We start from the raw sequence: 21112 nt of genomic DNA on the forward strand, positions 1-21112 counted from the left end.
AGCGATCGTGCCTGGGCAGGACCGGGAAGGGAATGTGTTCGCTTGGCCTTTTCGGGCGTGCGAACGAGGTATTGTCCCGGGTTTGGCGGGGAAGGGATGGGGACTGGGTGCGACTTTCAGGTTAGGTTCCCTGAGAGGCCGAGACTCACCCTGCAGTGGTATGTGTGAGCGCGCCTGGGCGTGCGCGCGTGTGTGAGCAGATGCGCCACGCTCAGCTCTCGCTCACTAGTTAAATGGAACGGGAGTTGTTGCTGGAGGAGTTTCGCCCCAGGAGGCGGATCCCTGGATGAACTAGGACTCAGCTTAGAAGAGCTCAGAGCTAGTGTGTGTTTTTAACCCACGAGTAAAACTTCAAACTTTTAGAGGAATGTTGTTAGATGTGCATTCTTACAACACAAAGGAGGAAAGGCAGCCTGGATGGGGCGGGGGGGGGGGGGGGGGGGAGGGCAGAGTAAACCTAAAACTCCAAGAAGCAGAAGCAACTAAGATCAAGATCCTTGGGGTGGGAGTGGGCGCTGCTCTGGACTTTATTACTTTGGATGAGGGACAAAGATATTCCATTTGTTTAGTCCTTTCAATTCCAGGGCAACAAATTAGGTGTGATATCTAGTCAATCTGGCACTTGTAATGTTTAGGAATCATGATTTAACACTAGATTGCTTTCCAAAACAATACACAAAAGTTTTGTTGAGAGAGTATCAATATTTATATCTCGTCGATTTATGGGGAGAATTTAAAAAAAAATCTGTCTCAGCATGTGGTACTGTATAAAAGATGTAATCAGACACTCTTTAGAGAGAAAACTTATGTTGGAATCAGGAAACTGTCAGTTATCCACCAGTGACCATTTACTGAGCACCTACTATGTGCCAAGCAAAGTACTAGTCTCCACGTGCACAGTGGAGAACAACAGAGAGTTCTTGTTCTCAAAGGGCAATGTGTCAACCTTTTTGAACCTGTTTCCACATCTATAAAATGGGGGTGATAATACGAGGTCTGACAATGAAGTTCGGGAACTCATCCTAGAAAAAGTGCTACATACCTCATTGCTGAATATCACTACCATCATCTTTGAAGTACTCCCCTTTGGGAAGCTACACACTGACACCAGCGCCTAGTCCACCCTTCAAAGTAATTTTGGAACTCTTTTTCTGGAATGGCCATCAGAGCTGTCGTTGTATTACCCTTGATGTCCTGAATGTCATCAAAATGTCTTCCTTTCAATATTGCCTTTATCTTTGGGAAAAGAAAGAAGTCACTGGGGGCCAGATCAGGTGAGTAGGGAGGGTGTTCCAATACAGTTATTTGTTTACTGGTTAAAAACTCCCTCACAGACAGTGCTTTGTGAACTGGTGCATTGTCATGATTCAAGAGCCATGAATTGTTGGCAAAAAGTTCAGGTCTTCTAAGTTTTTCACGCAGCCTTTTCGTCACTTCCAGGTAGGAAACTTGGTTAACTGTTTGTCCAGTTGGTACAAACTCATAATGAATAATCTGTCTGATATCAGAAAAGGTTAGCAATATCGTTGCAAGAAGTTCTCGAACTTAATTGTCAGACCCCCTAGGCACCACATAAGGGACTAATTAAATTAATGAATCAAAGTACCATACACAAATGCCTTTAGTGTTTGGGAATTCCGCTTTCCCTTGAGATATTTCTTCATGAATGTTTCCCATTATGTTTTCTGGGCTTTTAAAATATAGCATCTTATGTGCTAAAAGCTAAAGTTTGCTTTGAGTCATTATTGTTCTGAGGTACTTATCAAAATGCACCACATGAATTATCAGCAAATATGGATGGCAGTCGTTCAGAGTTGATATCAGACTTCTTCCAAATTCATGATTATCTAAAGGAAATTAGGCTGGACTCTTTGGATGAAAGTAGTTTAAAATCTACGCTTTTAACTCTGTTACATTTAGGCGTAGTCTGACATTTTTGCTAAAACCTCCCTTAGAATCTAGTTTTGGAACTATAGTATTATAGAAATATTTTGCTAGTGGGAAACTCCTAGAAGTAGTAACATGCCTCTGTATGACCAAACTTTGACTTTTCCTAAAACAGTGCTGTGCAGTACAATTGACGCTTCCTAAAACAGTGCTGTGCAGTACAATTGATTCTTTCCAAAACAGTGCTGTGCAGTACAATTATAGAGAGCCACATATGCAATTTCAAATTTTCTAGTAGGCACATTAACAAAAGCAAAAAGAAACAGATAAAATTAATGTCAATAATATAATTTATTTAACGCACTACATCTTAAACTTTATTATTTCAATATGTAATCAATGTCCAAATCATTCATTTTATATCTTGTTTTTCATATTAATTTTTCAAAATCCAGTTCACACTTGCCACATTTCAAGTGTTCACTAGACATGAATAACTAATGGCTACCGTATTGGAGAGCACAGCTGTAGACATAGATTTGTAACCATTTTTGTTTGGTGTGAGGGGGTGATGGCAGACCATTCTGAGAATGTAGTGAAGGACCATTTTTCCACAATAAAACACATAAAAGCCAACCAATAAATCCCGTAAAGGTTCATGGACCAATTTATAACATGTACACATACATGATATATGTGCAAATATATGTATATTTATATGTGTGTTTTATATATATATGTGTGTATATATATATATAATACTGAGGGTGCCAAAAAATGTATACACATTTGTATACAAATGTATGCACATACAAAGAAAACTTTTAAAATTTAATACTCAATATATACCGATAAAAGATGAATACAAGTCACGTTTGACTTATGCAATTACAAGAAGTGCTCAAACTGGTTACCATCAGTGTCCAGAAACTTCGAATTACAGCAAACTACTGCTTGAGCAACGTTGACCAAAGTGTCCACTTGTATACATTTTTTTGCACCCCAGGTATATCATGCTTTTGGTAAATTCTATAACTAAAATATCTTTAGTGGTATCCTTAAAATACTGAAAAAGACTGTGAATGACCTAAATAAAATTTTAGGCAGAATGAAATAAAATAATTACAAGATATATCTGTGATATGTTTAAGGAAATGCTCCATAAAGCTAGTCAGTGAAACATTACAGTGTATGTTTTCACATTGAATACCATCAATATCATTGATCTTCTGAAGAATTATGTGAGTATATTAAAAAAAAAAAAAAAAAAGGTTGTTTTTAAAGGTAGATTTGAAGAACATCTTATGAACATCATAATGATGAAGCATACTGGAGAGTAAATTTGGTTTACACCAGTAATTGCATTCCTGAGTCATAAGTTGTCTCCATTAGGCCATGTTAATTAAAGGTGTTTCTTAGCCTAATTAGACCGATGGGCCCAGTGGCAGCATGATCAAGGAGCCCAGTCGTTTGGGAGACCCATCATTGCAGCCAGTCTGGAAAGAGTGTCACAAGTCTTCCATGGCAGGACAGACCACTTGGCTGCAGAGATGTTTAGGAGTAAGGAATGCAAATTATAGTGTTTGCAAAAAGGGCACAAGCTTTAGGGTGTTGGGAGAATGGAGGTCAGATGCTATCATCTTTTGGTTGGCAGTTTCTGAATTGGTTTGCTTCCTATTGCGGATGAGACTTTCAAACTAAGAGTGACATCTGATGATATTGCTCTTTAATCAGTTTTGATACTTCCCAGAAAGTTAATTATATTCTTCTAAAAGTGCTTTTTAACCAATGATATAGATTGCTGGGGGTGGAAACAGTGGGTGGTTATTTGAGATTCCAAGGTGAATGGTTGGGTAATTAATTTGAGTAGGTTGTCTCAGTGCAATACAGGACTTCTCTAAGCAGTCTATCTTTATTTTTTCTGTGAGTCTTTTTTGTTATTGTGGTCAAATACACATAACATAGAATTTACCCTTTTTAAGTGTAAAGTTCAGTGCAATTAAGTACATTCATAGCCTTGTGAAACCATCACCACCATCTACCTTCAGAACTTTTTTTATCTTGAAAACTGAAACTCTATGCCCCTTAAACAATACATCCCCATTTGATTTACATATATGCACTCAAATATATAGTATTGTATTCGAGTATCTGTATTCCTTACCATTTCCCTTTTTTTCATTCTATTGTAAGAAAATTTAACGTGACACCTACCCTCTTAACAAATTTTTAAGTGTACAGTACATTATTGTTGACTATAGTTACATTGTTATACAGCAGATCTCTAGAGCTTATTCATCTTGTTTGACTGAAACTTTATGCCCTTTGATTAGTAACTCCCCATTTCCCTCTCACCCCTCCCCTGGGAACCACCATTCTACTTTCCATCCTTATGATTTTAACTACTTTAGGCACCTCATGTAAGTACCGTGTTTCCCCAAAAATAAGACCCAGCTGGACCATCAACTCTAATGTGTCTTCTGGAGCAAAATTTAATATAAGACCCGGTCTTATATTACATTATATTATATTATATTATATTATATTATATTATATTAAGACCCAATCTTATATTAAAATAAGACTGGATCTTATATTAATTTTTCCTCCAAAAGATGCATTCGAGCTGATGGTCCAGCTAGGTCTTATTTTGGGAGAAACACGGTAGAATCATACAGTATTTGTCTTTTTGTGACAAGCTTATTTCACTTAACATAATATCCTCAAGATTCATCCATGTTATAGCATATGTCAGAATTGCCTTCCTTTTTAAGGCTCAATAATAGTCCATTGTGTGTGTGTATATCGCATTTTGCTTATCCATTCATCTGTCAATGGACACTTGGGTTGCTTCAATTTTAGCTATTTTTTGAGGAGCCACCTTACTATTTTCCAAAGTGGTTGTACCATTTTATATTCCCACCACCAATACACAAGGTTTCCAGTTTCTTCCAATGTTTGCCAACACTTGGCCCACTGCCTTTTGACCTTTAAGGTTTCTGATGAGAACTCTCCAATCTTATTGAGTGTCCCTTGTATGAGACAAGTCATTTTTTTCTTACTGCTTTCAAGATTCTCTCTCTCTTTGTTTTTCACCAGTTTGATGATAATATGCCTCCTTGTGGATTTTTTTGAGTTCATCCTACTTGAACTTTGTTGAGCTTCTTGGATGTTTATATTCATGTCTTTCATCAAATTTGGGAAGTTTTAGGCCATTATTTCTTCAAATCTATCTGCCTTTTTTTCCTCTCTCTTCTCCTCTCCTTGTGTGACTCCCACAAGTTGTTCCTCAGGTCCCTTAGGCTCTATTCACTTTTCTCTTACCATTTATCTTTCTGTTCCTCAGACTCAATAATTTCAATTGTCCTATTTTAAAGTTACTATGTTTCTTCCGCTAGCTCAAATCTGCCTTTGAAATCCCTCTAGTGAATTTTTCATTTCAGTTATTGTATTTCTCTGCCCTAGAATTTATTTTTGGTTTCTTTTTAGGTTATCGATCTCTTTATTGACATTTTCATTTTTTTATACAGCATTTTCTTGTCTTTCTGTACTCACTGATTTTTTTTCTTAAATAAATGAACTCTACCACTCACACTAGCCTTCTCCATGAGTTTGGGGTTCCTAGTATTGAAACCAAGAAAAATGACAAGGGTATTGCTTTTGGATGACTCTAGGGAGATACATAATCGTGAGACAAGAGGATTCTAAATTTTTCAAAATTTTTTGTCACAGAAAAAGGGAGAATAATATACGAATGAACTTCTCACATACCCATCATTTGTCTTCAATAATTATCAACATTGTAACATTGTGCCAATCTTGCCTTCACACACCTTACAAAGTATTTTAAAGTGTGGGAATTGCATATTTAAATGTCATCCCTCTGACCAACTTTGTGTAGATTGTTTGGAAAGTGAATTCTGTATATTTACTATCTTAGATGTAATATGGAAATATGAGACTAATATAATACACAATCATGAGATAGACAAAGTACTAAACATAAACTTACCAGATGAACCTGGTTCCTTTGTACTTATCAAAAGTAAAAAAATAAATCTCTGCTCTAATATTTATAGGCTTAGAAAATGAAACCTTTAAACTTTTGCCTACTTCTCATATTCATTTTACTATCTCATAATTCACCACAATCGGGTTGGTGCCAGAGAAAAAGAAGGGAATGGAATAACTTTTATTGTATTCTTAAAACGAACCAGGCAATGGGCCAGGCTCCTCATTAACATCATAAGCTCGTTTCATAAATATGCCAGCCCCTGGGGTAGGTACCATTAGTTCCATTTTACAAAGGAAAAAAAAACCCAGAAAATCTAAATTATTTTTCTAAGGTCACATACAAGTAGACTTTCAGATCCCTACGCTTTCTGTCCTATTAGAGTTTGTCAGGGAATGGAATGCAGGGAGTTGGTTACCCAGGTAATAGAAGAAGCCAACTAGAGTGAGTGAGGCAACTCGGAGATTAGAAATTGCAGGGAGCTGCTACCATTCCTAGGCCGGAAAGATGGAGGGAGGAGCTGGATCACCTTGTGGAAGCTGGACCCGCCATTGGCCTATACTCTACTGCAGAGAGGCAGAAAGGAGGGGGAATTACCCCCCACCACCACCACCTCATCTCCTGCCAGTGCCTCCCACTGGTCCAACCCAGCCTGAGGCCCTCCATCAAGGGAGCCAGCAAATGTCGGTGTTATACCAACAGAGCAGGCTGAGGACAAGAGTTCACCTGAGGCTGACAGGCCCAGATCTGTGCCATGACGACTGTTTTAAAGCAAAACCAACTTTACATCTTAATTCTTCTGCTTGTTTGCTGAACAATTTTGTTTTAGCAAAAAAATATATACAAGAATCGATTTTAAGAGATATGGCAGGAAATACTAACTTGCACATCGTCTCTTAATTTTTCAGGCTATTTTTTCAGCTTTTTTACCTTTTATCTAGTTGACTGACCTGAAAAGAGCAAAAGTGCTTCACAGGGAATGTTTAGAGAGGTTTGTGGAAATGTAGTCATTCAGTCAAGAATTATTTGTCACACCCTTACCACAGGACTAGAAAAAAAAAAATCTAATTTACCATGTGGTCGGGAAGGCAAAATACATGTTTCTAAACTAATCAGTAAACAAGAGAGTCTTCAATCAAGAGCTAATTTGTTGTAGTAAGAAAAGAGAGACTTATGTGCAGATGTGCCGCTATGATTTGCCACGCATAAGGCAGGCTCAGAATCAGTCAGGAAATGCTGGTGTGAACACAGGGCCCTGTGCTTCCTCATTGAGCAATCAGTTTCCCCAAGAAGCCAGGAGCTGCCCCAGCCTGCCTGACCAGGGGAAGGCCCCATGGTGCCCACAAATCATCATAGTGGGATGATCTGAGGAGCAGAAACCTCTACTTTCAGTCATGGTGCCCGCAGATCTCCGCCCCCAACCAGTGGTTTCCCATCCTAGCTGCATATTAGTATCAGCTGGGGAATTTTCGAAAAATATCTACAGCCCAGGCCCTGCCCCAGACAAACTAACTCCAAATCTCTGGGCTCTGGCGTGAGTGTTTCCAGAAGTGCCCTAGGGGCTTGTGGCCTTCACGGAAGGATGGGACCCTCTGCTGACCGAAGGCTTTCTCATCCTCAGGAGACCCTGAAAAAGCCTGTCTCAGTCGATGCAGTGGTCGTGCAGCAAGACCTGAGCTGTGTGCCCTGGTCAAGTCCAGAGGGCACCGAGATAACCTTTTATTGCTTAATGATTTTGCTACAGCTGTTGCTAGACATGCAAATATTGAGCTCTATGGCCTTCTCTAAGTTGAAGAGGGAGAATTTTCGAGTTGTTTTAAATAATATTTACTCTTTTTTTTCAAGCAACTTTACTTGGATAAACTTCACAAACCATAAATTCATCCGGTTAAAACATACAATTCAGTATTTGTTAATATAGTCACAGGGTGGTTCAAGCATCACCTCAAGTTAATTTTAGAATTGTTTTTGTTTTAATCAAAGACAGTTCAGAAGCACACTAGCATTGGGTTCTTTCATAGCTGGGCTTGGACTTGGAGAAGTTCAGTTGTTTCTGCTGTCTTTTGCGTGTGTAAACGTTTGTTTGATTTTTATCTTATTCTGTGCAAGGTATACCCTGGTCTGTGCTGTATCAGGGTGTATCTGAGTAACAATAAGGGTATCCAAGTGCTGGAAGGTCCTTCCTTACATGGGTGAGAGCACAGGCTCCAGGCCTTATTGGTCCTAGCTGTTGTTGATTTCCTGACAGGTTTATGGGTTGGCTATGTGTGGGGACAGAGCCCCAGAAAGTAGTTTCCAGGCTCTCAGCCTCACATAGACAGGTGCTGGCTCAGGTAGTAAATGGCCATCAACTGTGATTGCATGGCCATCAGCTGTGGCTAGTTGGCCGTCAGCTGTAACCAGTGAGCCATTGGCCACTAATATAACTGCTGTGGCTACGCTAGCAGAAAGAGAAAAAATGGGGGCTAGCAAGAAGATGGCGGCTGAGCTAACAAGAGCGGATTGCAGAGAGGCGGATGCCGCCAGCGAGAATATAGTGGTATGACTCCCCCATCTATGGCTCCGTGGTTGTTCCTTTTTGGCCTCACCATATCCTGCGTTCTCTTGTGGGGAGCGGGAGCAGAGACCCCGCATGACACTATGGTAGAAGATTTCAAGCATATAAATGTTATCTCCTAGAATGAGGACAAGGATAGCTGTACTTGCCAAATATGTGGTGATGTCAGGGGCTGGCAATAGTGTGGAAAATCATTGCTTTTTGAGGGATGAGAAAAGCCCTTTATCTGATTTGTTTCCCTGCCTCTGAACTCCTTCCTGTCGCACATACCGGGCTCCAGGTCGTTTCCCGTCCTCTGTGGCCTTATCTTCCCAATGAAATTTTTACTGCTTTAGGGCTGGCCTCCTGCTCTTCCTGTCTTTGGCCTTGTCTCCAGCTGCTAATACAGGTTGAAATTTATAAGTGTTGTGGGTCTTATTAATTTTCTATAGAAAGGTTTGGTGTTTTTTTTGTTTTGTTTTGTTTTCTTTGTTGTTGTTTTTTTCAGTCGTTTTCATTTTAGAGTATTGGGCTGAGACTTTCTTGATATGAATCTCAAGATCTCAACTAGCTTTTAACTAGATCTAACATAGCCCAGTCTGGCCATAGACTATAATCCTGATATATGGTGTGACCATGGATAGCCTCACCTTTGATATGCTCAATTTCTTTCGCCAAAGAACCAGGTGACAGTGTACCCTTAAAGTTGCCACGGGGACACTCTAAGGTGGCCATGTAGGGCAGATGCCTAGTACGTGGATTAGCACAGAGGCTTAGAACACGTTAGTTCCTTTTTCCTCCTATAGAAAAGTCCTCTGATTTATCGGGTTTGGGGTTCAGTTCTCTTTCTTAACCTTTCTCTCTTTCCCTTCTTATGCTTCTCACCTCTCTCCATCCCACCAGCTACCCGTAGCAGTAGTAGACAGAGTTTTCTCTCTTTGCCCTTAGAAAGTCCTGGCTTCAGGTTCCTAAGCCAGATCAAATTTGACATAAATCCTTCCTAAATATTTCATTTCACCAGCTCAATTATGTTGAAAGTGCCCAATTATTCCATGGATTAAAAAATCAGGCACTTTGAATCTCTCTTAGTGAAAAGATAACAGATTTTACCTCATTAATAGACTGCTGAATATTGAGTAAGCCCCAAGAAATGGTCAGAGCAATGGTTTCTTCATAAAATTACTATTTACTGGAAAGTGAATGGCTTTAGTAATTCTTGTTAATTCTCTTAAAATGATGGTGGTGTTGAAGTTATATGGGAAAAAGTTCTCAATTTAAGGAGATACTTGGTAAAATGTTTAGGGGTACAGTTTCAAGATATCTGCAATTTACTTTCAAATGCAGGTACATATACAAATATAGATAGATCTATCTAACGTCTATGAAAATATGACAACAATGTTAATTGTCCAATCTAAGTGGTGGGAATATGGCATTCATTGTATTTATTCTTTCAACTTTTCTGTAGAGTAGAAAAATTTTATAACAAAAAGCTGGACTAAAAAAAAACAAACTAACTGGAAAAATATAATCCATACAGTTCCTAAAAAATGTTGCCCTTTGATTTATAAGCAACATTTATTTGTGCCATATTTTTTTGTATATTATAAAAAAACTTTCTATTGAGAGCAAATATTTCTTTTGAAATCACAAAATACCAATTCTTATAATACATAATTTTATAATTGATCATTATAATTCAACATTTTAAAAAGTATATATATATATGTCATATATATATATATATATATATATCCCTCCCAAACTATTATTTGGAACCTACATAATTTTTTTGTTTAACTTTTTTTATTAGTTTTAGATGCACAAAATAATGTAATAGTTAGACATTTATCATTTATATCCCTTACACAGTGTCAACCCCCTCCCCCATCCACTATCCCTCTGACATCGCACACAGCCATTACATTTCCACTGTCTCTATTCCTAATGCTGTACTCTGCTTCTTGAAACGACATATATATATATATGTATATGTATATGTATATGTATATGTATGTATATGTGTATGTATATGTATGTATATGTATATGTATGTGTGTGTGTGTATATATATATATATATATATATATATATATATATGTATATATAATTGTAGTTGACATTTATTATTGTTCAGCTTTAGCTTCAGGTGTGCAGTGCAGCGATCAGGCCTCTACATCATCCCTGAGGTGGTCTCCCTAGCGAGACAAGTGTCCATCGGACACCCTACAAAATCTTTACAACATTATTGATTACATTCCCCAAATTGACTTTCATAACCCCATGGCCATCTTGTGATTACTGAATGTGCACTTTCTAATCCCCTCACCTTCCCCCTTATCCCTGCCGCCCATCTAGCAACCCTTAGTTTTTCCTCTGTCTCTGAGACTGTTTCTGATTAGTTCATTCATTTATTCTTTTCTTTAGATTCCACATATAAGTGAGATCATATGGTATTTGTCTTTCTCTGTCTGACTTATTTCACTTAACATAATGTTCTCTAAGTCTATCCATATTGTTGCAAATGGTAAGATTTCTTTCTTCTTTATGGCTGCATAATATTCCATTGTATAAATGTATGGAACCTACATAATTTTGAGGGATTTTGAGTAATTCAGTGGAAGCAAGTGACTGCTGATGTTGGTTAGTCTGAAGGACTGCAATTTTGGAACACCACCAGGAAACAACTTTTAAAAAATTTTTAAAGAAAAATATCTGTATACCAATATTTTTGAGAGCAAAGGCTGTACATTTACTGTAGGGTAATAAATCATAATATATATTTGCCCCATGAGCAGGAAGCAGAGTGAGACCCTGTAGAGAACATGGAACCTTATACCAGACAAGAGCAAATTGCCTTTTTCAGTTTCTCATTTGTAAAGTGGAATAATAACACCTCCTGACAAGTCAATGAGGCACCGTAAACGTATGCTCAAACAGTGAATATTGATTGTTGTGTTGTTACCCATAGCTAACCTCACAAAAATACGGAATTGGAGATAATAAATGAATGTGATATCATGGTTCAAAATATACAAGTTCTGGAAGGAGACAGATTAGCTAAATCTCTGTCATTGTAGATCTGTCCCTCTCAAATTTTATCTCCAAATGTTGTGTAGTTCTTCCCGCATGTCTGACCTTTAGGAATCTTTTGCTCACCAATTATTCTAAAACTTATAATTCCCATCTTGCTCTGATACATATGTGGGTTTTTTTTAAAAGATTCGTTAACTATTCTCAACGGTGGACAAACAAACCCTTGCCTGGGACATGAGGTAAAACATGCCCTGTAGAGGGCTTCATTCAGCACCCTGGTGCAGCCTCCCTGCTCTGCTGTGGATTGCGTCCACTAATTCATGAGAATCTTTCATTTGGGGAAGAATTTTTCCATTTGTGAAAGTGATTTCTTCCTAATTTTTTATACAAAGAATTAACTGAAACATCTGTTGATAGGATTAAAGGGGAATATTATCATATTTCATTTATCATATTCTAGTGACAAACAACAGATTTTAAGGCAGAAAACCTGTTTTGTAAACTTTTCCCATTTACTAGGTGTATGTACTTGTGAAAAGCATACCAGATGACGCTTATTCTTAGTTTTTTGCATCCGCAAAATCACATGAACCTCTTTTATTGTCAAATAATAATGTACATGGAAGTGCCTTATGAGTAATAAAGAATGATATAAATTATTATTACTACTATTACTATTATTGCCATTCTTCTTAACTCGAATACTTTCATTGATCTACAAATCCAGGTTATGATTCTGCTCTAGGGAACGTGATGGGATTTCACATTTCAGTTTAACTGAAGGTGATTGGGATTGAACCCAATGATGAGCTTTTATTTTCGTATATTTGGGGTCCCTTTTCCCACTTTCCTGCATATCCTGCAAAAAAATAATAATAATAATTGTTGTATCCTGTTTTAAGGAGCATGAAATTTCCTTTTTGTATTTTACAAGCAAACTAATAAACTTTATGACTTATTTTGTCTTATCATCAAAACAAATGAGCATGTAAGTTACTTGAAACTTTTTTGTAGCATCTAAAAATACTAGCATTCATCCCCAGCGTCCTAGTGGGAAAGATAATTCTGTTTGTGGACATAATGAAATTCTAAAGTCATAGTAAATAGAAGTTGTAGGTATGGTTGTTCCACCTCAGGGTTTATCTTTCTGCCTTGGTGAGTACTCAGCACTGGAGGGAAGTCTCAAGAGCCATTGGAAGTGATGGTTGACTTGTACGCCGTGGTCCTCCCTCTTGCCCATGCTGAACTGAGGCTTACGTATGGCTTTAGGCTCAATGTGGTCCTCAGACATCTCATCTCCATGAGGGACCAGACGTCTCCCACACTGGCAATTTGGGCTTTAAAATTCCATGAGACATTTCATAGGAGATGAGATGCCGCCGGTGGTAGCGCTATCAGATCTGTGTCTGGTTAATTACAGACTGACTTTCTATATCCCAAATGAATGTCTATAGTTTCCCTTGAGTTTTGAAAGCCACCCACATTGGTGTAGACTTATCAACATTCTCAGGAGGAAGATTAAAGGGGTCCTTGTTTTTGACACTCTATATATTTAGCCCTTTGGGATTAAAGTCACTATGATATCATTTTGTATCACCTCCCTCTATTAAATATTATCTTTTTTCTTTTTAATAGCATGCCAATGATAAAAACAGTGGATCACCGTCCAGATCAGGAGACAAGAAAGGATCAGATGAGGTAATTTCTACAATACGGGGTTTTCATTTTCTGTTGCTTTTCAATTGTGAATTCTGTCTTCAAACAAATAATGAGGTAGCAAACAGCTCCTACTGGAATATTGACAAATTTAGTTTTAACTCAGATTTGATTCAAGAGTACGAGTGGAAATCATTAAAAATAAATAAATAAATAAATAAATAAATAAATAAATAAATAAATAAATAAATAATAAAACGCACCTGGAAAAGGAACCTTCAGAAATGGAACTCAGTTATTTAGGAAGTTTTCCCTATAGGGATTGGTGAATCTTAAATGTTTTGTTGTTGAACATGGAAGGTTGATAAGGAGAAACCAAACACTGCAGGGAAAAGGAAATCTTTTTTCATGAGAGTGCCCTGTGACAGGAGGACAGCAATGGCCTAGATTATCCTGTCATTCAGGTTCATAAACAAAAGGAAGAGAGAAAGAACTATTTTTATTTGGATTGATTCTGTGCCAATAGTAAAACCAAATCTCCCGACTTTGAGATGGGTTTTCTGAGAGCCTGTGAATTTCTCCTTTCACCGAATGACGCGCCATTATGTCCACTGTCAACACTGGCCTCCCTCTCCGTGGAAGGGTCGTGTGAAAGTGTTGTCCTTCAAAAGGGTACTGGACTTGCCTCCCTTTGGCTGCTTTTTACCTTCTAAAATTTCAGTATGTATGTTCATTTTCATTCAATAGAAATTGTGTCATTTCCAACTTGTAAAAAATAGCCAGGTCCTGAAAGGTATGAGGAAATTTAGAAACAAAGCATAAAGTGATCGTTTTACTTTTCTCTGTATTATCAACGTGTTTTCAGAAATTTAGCTCCTCTTCCTCCTTATTTTCTACACTTCTGAACTCTATTTCAATATATTCCATGTTGTAAGGAGTCTATTATGGGTAATAGCTGCCAGGGATTCTGCAATAACATTTGCTTCTCTGCTTTCTACTACCGTTTCCATTACCAATACCCATGAAAATATAATTTAGATTATTTCTCACGAAGAAATATGTAGTGAATTTTTTTACCTATGGAAGGCAAATGTTTCTTTGAAAAGCAAAAGTTAACTTTTGTTAAGATTGTATCCTGTTTCTTGGTTGAATTATTAAAAACTAAATTTCCATATGAGAAACCACATTTTTCTTTTCTACAAGCATGAAAATCTACGTATCATTCAACCCTACCCTTTAAATGTATTCCCAGAGAAGTTATCTATCAAATAATTTCCTGTTTGAAAACTATAGTATTTCTTTATTCTCCAGATCAGGGAAGAGTGTTTATAGATGTTCTTCTTTATTAATATTAACCAAGATTAAACTATTTGCACATGAAAGGAAATTTTTTCAAATACGTCAGGTGGATAGTAGGCTAGTTCTTATAGGCTCATGCTCACTAATTATGTTATTATGTGGAAGCTTAAATATTACGTCTCGAGTGTACAGGCATTGTTGGTTTAGACCGCCACTGCTAGCACAGTGTTAGGACTTTTTATAATATCGAGACTATAAAGTACTTGACTATTTCCATATTTATCAAGGGCTTGGGAAAACTGATAAGGAGCCCTGTTACAAATGCAGCCAGGGAAAAAGTTGAGGTTTCCGTATCAGTGGAGATAAACTGTACTTTCAGTTTGAAACTGAAAGGCTGAACTTCTACCTAAAGAAGAGGAAAAGGAACTTTTCACATCTTTATCAGCAGTTCAAGCAATTCCAACATTGTTTCATAATACTTTTGAGAAATTCAGGTTTACAGCCCCTGTGCTTGTGCCAAAGCCCGGACATCGTGGCCTGTTCTGCTCTGTCCCAGCCAACGGAAGCGGAGGGGACAGAAGCTTTTCCTTGCTCCCATGGTGTAAATCACTGTAAAGATTCATATAGTCTGAGACTGAAGATTGTTTATTCTCTCACCACATTCTGCCCACATATATATCTGATAGGGTGGACAAGTCTGGGGGTGGGATGATTTGGTAGTCAAGGTATATTTCCAATCTGGTCTAGGAGGAAATACTCCAAACTGGACCTAGGAGGAAATATTCCAATCTGGTCTAGGAGACTTTCTAAGGAGTCTCTAAGTCTTTATGTCATATCTCTGATTCATTATATAATGTGCAAATAAGTCATTGATGAGATATTGTGGCCCTGGAGACAATTCAAGGAAATCATCCTGCACTAGGCGTTCTTCTAGCCTTTGTGTTCACAATTATAAAACCATGTACAATCTGGATTTGTTACCTGCTCTGCCTCCCATCCATGGCTTCTCTTTTCTTCTCAAGATTACCAGGAAAAGATTTCCCGAAACTGATTGCTTCTCCCAGGTATTTTCTTACCTACTGCTTTGTTGAACGAGAAGTGAGATTAGGAAGCTTAGTTTGGGTTTTGGTGCTCCATTTCCAAACTAGCATGTACCTCCAAAGGTTAAATAATGCGTTGTCCCCAAGCATATGCAAACATACCTGTTAGGCTTCCAAGGACAGTCCCAGGCCTTTGAAACAAAGTCAGTTTGAAAATTTGCTTTCTATGCTCAGGGATACTCCTTGGCATTTTTTTTCTTTGCCGTTTATTACTGAGCTGCATTTCATTTAGAGTTGCAAGAAAAAGGGTACTGAGGAGGACTTTGGGAAGTCATAACCAGGAGAGAAACGATTCGGGTTAGGTAAGAAGCACTATTACATTGTCATACGAGTATGTACAGGTATCTGGGGGTGAATGCGGCTATGTGAATTTCAGAGCGATTTCTCTCCTGCGAGATCACAAATAGTTCTTACTTGTTTGGAATATGACCCTTAGGTAGCCATTAAGTGATACTAACATGTCTGAGGCAATTTTAAAATTCCATTTTTCATGTTGCTTTTGCAATGCAAATGCTTGGTGGAGTTGAGTAAGTGTCTCTGAGAATGCGTTTGTCTGTTTATACCAATCATTTTGAATTTAAGGTTTTCTCAGGTGTAGAGGAATTATAAGACCCAACGTTGTAAAGACTAACAAGCCAAAGATAAAATGACTACAGAGCAGAAAAATGAAAACATTTAACATCCGTTCCTTTAAATACAGTGGAACAAGGAATTCTTTCAAAACCTGCCATCAAATCTATTTAAAGTATTTAACTGACACGTCTGGCCACCCTGGGGGAGTGTGAGCATTTTCGCAACATATTTCAGGGAAGTCCTGAGGAATGGAATTTAAAGCATAAGACAGGCATCATCTCACAGAGTCAATTTTAAGAACTCAAATTTAATACTAGATATATTTTTATGGGTAAAGAATGGGAGATATAAATAGAATAGAAATTCTGCCTTAAAGGAAAAGGTATTTGATCTATTTTTTTTTCAGCATGATTGTATTGTTGGCATTCTTTTCCTCAGTATTTACCTTACCTTCTTCTAAAATGCATAAATTAAGTATTGAATGACGCCAGCTCTTTTTTTACATTTTTTCCTCTTAATGAAATTAGTCCTTTTTAATCACAAAAGTAATGGGTACTTATGGGGGGGAAAAACAACAACAACAACAACAAAAAAAAACTATTACCCAGAGTCTTACCACTTAGTTATAACTACTACTATAAAATCTTGTGTGTATTCTCAAATGTGATAATATTGTGTTCGTACTTATTACATATACTGTTTTAATAACTTTTGAATGATCGTACAGCTAAAATATAGTCATTGAAGAAAACCTAATAAGCACTGAAGACTTTAAAAAAAAAATATCATCTGGAATTCTAGCTCCTAGAGAGATGGCCACTACTTACATGTTGGTATATTTCTTTACACCTTTTTTTCTTATGTTTAAGCTGAGATAACAAAGGGACATCACTAACAAGGCCTAGAATGAAAATCATAAATAATGTGCTTCATGAAAGATCAATCTTTGCCATTTAATAGAAGAGTGATGGTGTGTGACTTTTAAATATGTAGAAAATCATTATTCTAGTAATCTTATCATTTAATATAGCATTTAATCTGGCCATTATTTTGTGCTGTGTTTTTGAAGGAGAAAAACATAAGTCTTCTGGGACAAGCAAGTTATTTAGCAGTTGTTAGCAAATTTTGGATGTTATGAGCAAACTCTGGATGACTATACATCATTTTAAGGGATTATGGGTCATGACAAGAGTCCATATTAATTGTGGGAGGTGATTGTGGCGGCACAAGCTTATGCCCAGGGCCAAGAAAGAGGCAAAGCTGAAGAGGTACACAAAAGGCAGTTCCACCAGGCTTACTTCGAGATTCAGACTCTAGCAGCCAACCCAGAATTCAGCTGGGTGTCTGATTCGGGAGGTTAAACTGACTAAGGGAAGTACCGAAATTCTTTTGGACTGCAGTCTCCCCATTTCTTTTAGTACTACTCGTAAATTTTGATTTAATGCTTCACTGAATAGAACAATTTTAAAAAACTTTCTCAGGAAGGGTGTACAGATGGTGATTTTCTGAGTCTGTGTGGAGCTAAGCATGTTTTTCTGCTTGCTTCACACACACAAAAATTGTACAATGTTCTTGGAGAACAGTTCTATTCCCTCTATTCTGTACCTGTTGCTTCATGATTTTCTGGCTTTTTGTGCTATAGCGAAGATCCTGGGGAAGCTTAATTTTAATTTATTTTTAGAAAGCTTGTTTTTCCTGTGTTGGTACATATTTTTTCTTTTGTTCTTACAATTTAAAAAAATTATCAGGGTGTACCTATATATGTGTTTATCTTTATTAATTTTTTTCCTGGGATGTCTTGTTTAATTATTGTTCTTATTTCCATTTCTCTTGTTTCTTTTTAAACAGACATGTATTATGAGATTAGATATTCATTGATTATCTGCCTCACAGTTTTCTCTCTTTGACCTTTAATCTTTGCATTCCGGGAGTTTCTGAAGTCTACTCCACACATTTTTATTTCTATCATCTAAATTCTTCTGCTCTTTGAAACTTGAGTACAGGTTTAAATTTTACCTTTTTTATTTTTTGAGTTTATTTGCACCCTTCTCTAATCTCCCTCTTACCTCTCTTTTTTGTCTCACTCTGTTTTCTTTCCATCTCTATCTGCTTTGGATCTATAACCCTCTACTCAAGTTTCATGGAGGTAATGCCACCTTGTTTTCTATTAAGGATGCAATTTTTTTTCTAAAATTTTCTTCTTGTAGTGTATCATTTTGTGAGATCTATCTCTTTTATTCTTCATGAAAATGATGCTCTCTTCCTTCCTCTGAAGTGATTTTTAGTGACCAGGTTTCTTTATTCTGTTTGTTCATTTTTAAGTAGAGCTCTGTCTACCGCTAGAGCTTGTCAACAGTCATGAGTCTGCCATTCTTAACCCTACTCTACCCATGTTTAGTCTACCTGCATCTCCTTTGATCTACAGCTGTTTGGCAGGTGGATGTGCACATTCCTGGTAAAATCCCCAATATCTAACGGGTTTTCCTTCAGTATAGAACATCATCTGTATACACTACGTGGAAAAACTTCATTCCTTAGCATGTACTGCTAATGAGGCTCTTCTTACCTCTGCCCGCAAGAAAACCACTTTACTTAGGACAACTACTCTCCCAGGTTGCAACGTACCACTGCCACACCCTGCCCACAACCCCGTCCTCCCACATCCTGCCCCACTCCACTGAACCCGCTCTGATTTCTGCTTAGTTGGTTTTCAGGTTTTACAATTTTGACTTAGTTAAGAAAGAAGAGACTCGGGCTTAGAAAGAGAGGCACTGATGGGGAATAAAGGTAGGTTGCCTCATGAAGTGGGCTCCTACCCAAGAGGTATGACCACTAGATTTTGTAGATACTTGCATTTCTGAATGAGGAGCCTGAGCATTCAGGGGAGAGGAAAGGTTTTTCAGGGGTGTAGGCCTGCTCTGTTTCAGAGCTCATAATGGTTCACCGATTGTGCTTTTCAATAGAGTTCCATTGGCTTTGTATAGAATGAAGATTTTGTCTAGTTTTGGCAACTGGTTGTCTTGGTGTTTAGGTAAAGTTCTCTTCTGTAAGAAGAGTAGAAACTGCCAGTGAAAGCATTTTATACTAGGAATTCTTGGAATTGTCTCATAACGATACTATTTAGCTTCTTGAATCAAGTCTCTTTTTTCGTTTTCTTTGGGTATATCCTGTGAAATGGGTTTTCATTTTAGGTTCTATTCTGTTTATTAGTTTCAACAGAGGGGCTTGAGGTTTCTGAGTTTGCAGATAATTAATCATCACAAGCATTCCATGTCTACTCTTCTCTGGGATTTCTGTTTGGTTTCTGGTACTTTTGCCTTCTCCCATATGTACGTCATGAAATAAGTTAGGTTACTGCATGCCTTCCTATGAGTGAAACTTGTTTACCTAGGTATTAGAATTATTTTTTTGTGTGGAGCCTGTCAGATAGGTCTTCATGAGGGGCCGTGAATTTAAGTTTAAAACCTTTGATTAAAGCACAAGGCATTATATACCGGGGGTGCCAAAAAAGATGTATACAGGTGGACACTTTGGTCAGCGTTGCTCAGGCAGTAGTTTGCCCTAATCAGAAGTGCCTGGACGCTGATGGTAACCACTTTGAACACCTCTTGTCATTGCAGAAGTCAAACCGGACTTGTATTCATCTTTTGTTATCGGTACATATTGAGTATTATAATTTTAATAGTTTTTTCCTTTCTTAAATGTGTATACATTTTTTTGGCACCCTCTGTAGACATTCAAACAGCCTGTTTATCCTAAGATACATACTCAGGTTGAATTCTGAGAAAGATTCAGGAAATTTACAAAATTCAGGATAAAAACTCTGTGCCATTCTGAGATCACAGTGAGAGCATCTTCTTTCTCATCTGCCATGGAAGTTTTGAAGAGCCACACCCACAACCCAGTTAGTCTGCCACCAACCCATGATGTCCATGGAGACAGCTGCTGAGTGCAGCCTCTGGAGTCCGACTGCCTGGATTTGAATCATAGCTCTGCCACTTCCTAGGTCTGTGTTCCAAGGCATATTACTTTGCCTTCCTGAGGGCACTTTCCTCATCTGTAAAACGGAGATAATAGCTTCTACATGAGTTAATGTGAGAATCAATGAGACCATTTATATGAAGTGTCTAGAACAGTGCCTGGGACATATGGAATGCTCTGTAAATGTTAGCTGATATTATTGTTATTATTATTACTACTGTTTTATTATTATTATTACTAATTATTAGGGCAACTGAGAGAGCTTGCATGGCAAGTAAAGTGAGCCCCTTACTGATTTCTAACCACGGGATGCGACAGGACTACAATTCATTTGTTGATTATATATTGCAGCGCCTTTCCCATTAAGAAAGAAAGTTTGGTAGTTCATTAAGCTTAGCAGTCCTTTTGATTTAAAACAAACTATGTGTAACACCTAGAAACATATGTCAATAGCGATGTTTAGTGTAGAGAACTTCTGTGTCATCATTCAATTAATTGTTTTATCAGAAGCTAAGGATATACCTTTAACATGAATATGAAAACAATGTGCTTTTAAATAAATCTGTGATATACAAAATGTTATATCATTGAATGTGGAATGGCTAATAAAAACAATAAGTGTTTTGCTTCTATAAAATGACATATAAATATATGAACATTACATCATATAATAATATATCCTTTTTTGTAGTACTTTGAATTTCTGAGCCTAATTACCTAACACCTTAGGTCTCACAAAATTTTTGTTACATGTGGGAATCAAATGTTTACAAAATGTCAAAGAAGTTGAATGGAAACGAAATTTTCTGACTTCAGAGTAGATCATAAATCCTAGAACCCGATGGACAGATTGATTAAATATTATTCCTGAAATATCCTGTTTCAAAGTTTATGTTTTAGTTTTCTCTTTGGACTTTATCAGCTCCTCAAAGATAAGGGAATGACTGATTCAATAGGGACAATAACCTGCAATCATGCCCATTGCAAGACACATTTATCATTTAAGGACTGAATAATGTGATTCTTGTCTTA

The 21112-nt window shown here is 37.4% G+C and overlaps 1 protein-coding gene across 6 annotated transcripts in view; it reads left to right on the forward strand.

The window, feature by feature from the left end:
- The window catches only part of CAST (calpastatin), a 110661-nt gene that overhangs the window by 935 nt on the left and 88614 nt on the right, over positions 1-21112 (forward strand). For all 6 annotated transcript variants that reach the window (XM_019727909.3, XM_088796644.1, XM_019727906.3 and 3 more), the window contains exon 2: positions 13107-13169. In XM_019727909.3, coding sequence (XP_019583468.3) covers positions 13107-13169 — 63 coding nt within the window. The remainder of the gene's footprint in view (positions 1-13106; positions 13170-21112) is intronic.

This window comes from Rhinolophus sinicus, chromosome 3 (genome assembly GCF_057876585.1).
Source record: "Rhinolophus sinicus isolate RSI-liver-muscle chromosome 3, RSI-T2T, whole genome shotgun sequence".
NCBI lineage: Eukaryota > Metazoa > Chordata > Mammalia > Chiroptera > Rhinolophidae > Rhinolophus > Rhinolophus sinicus.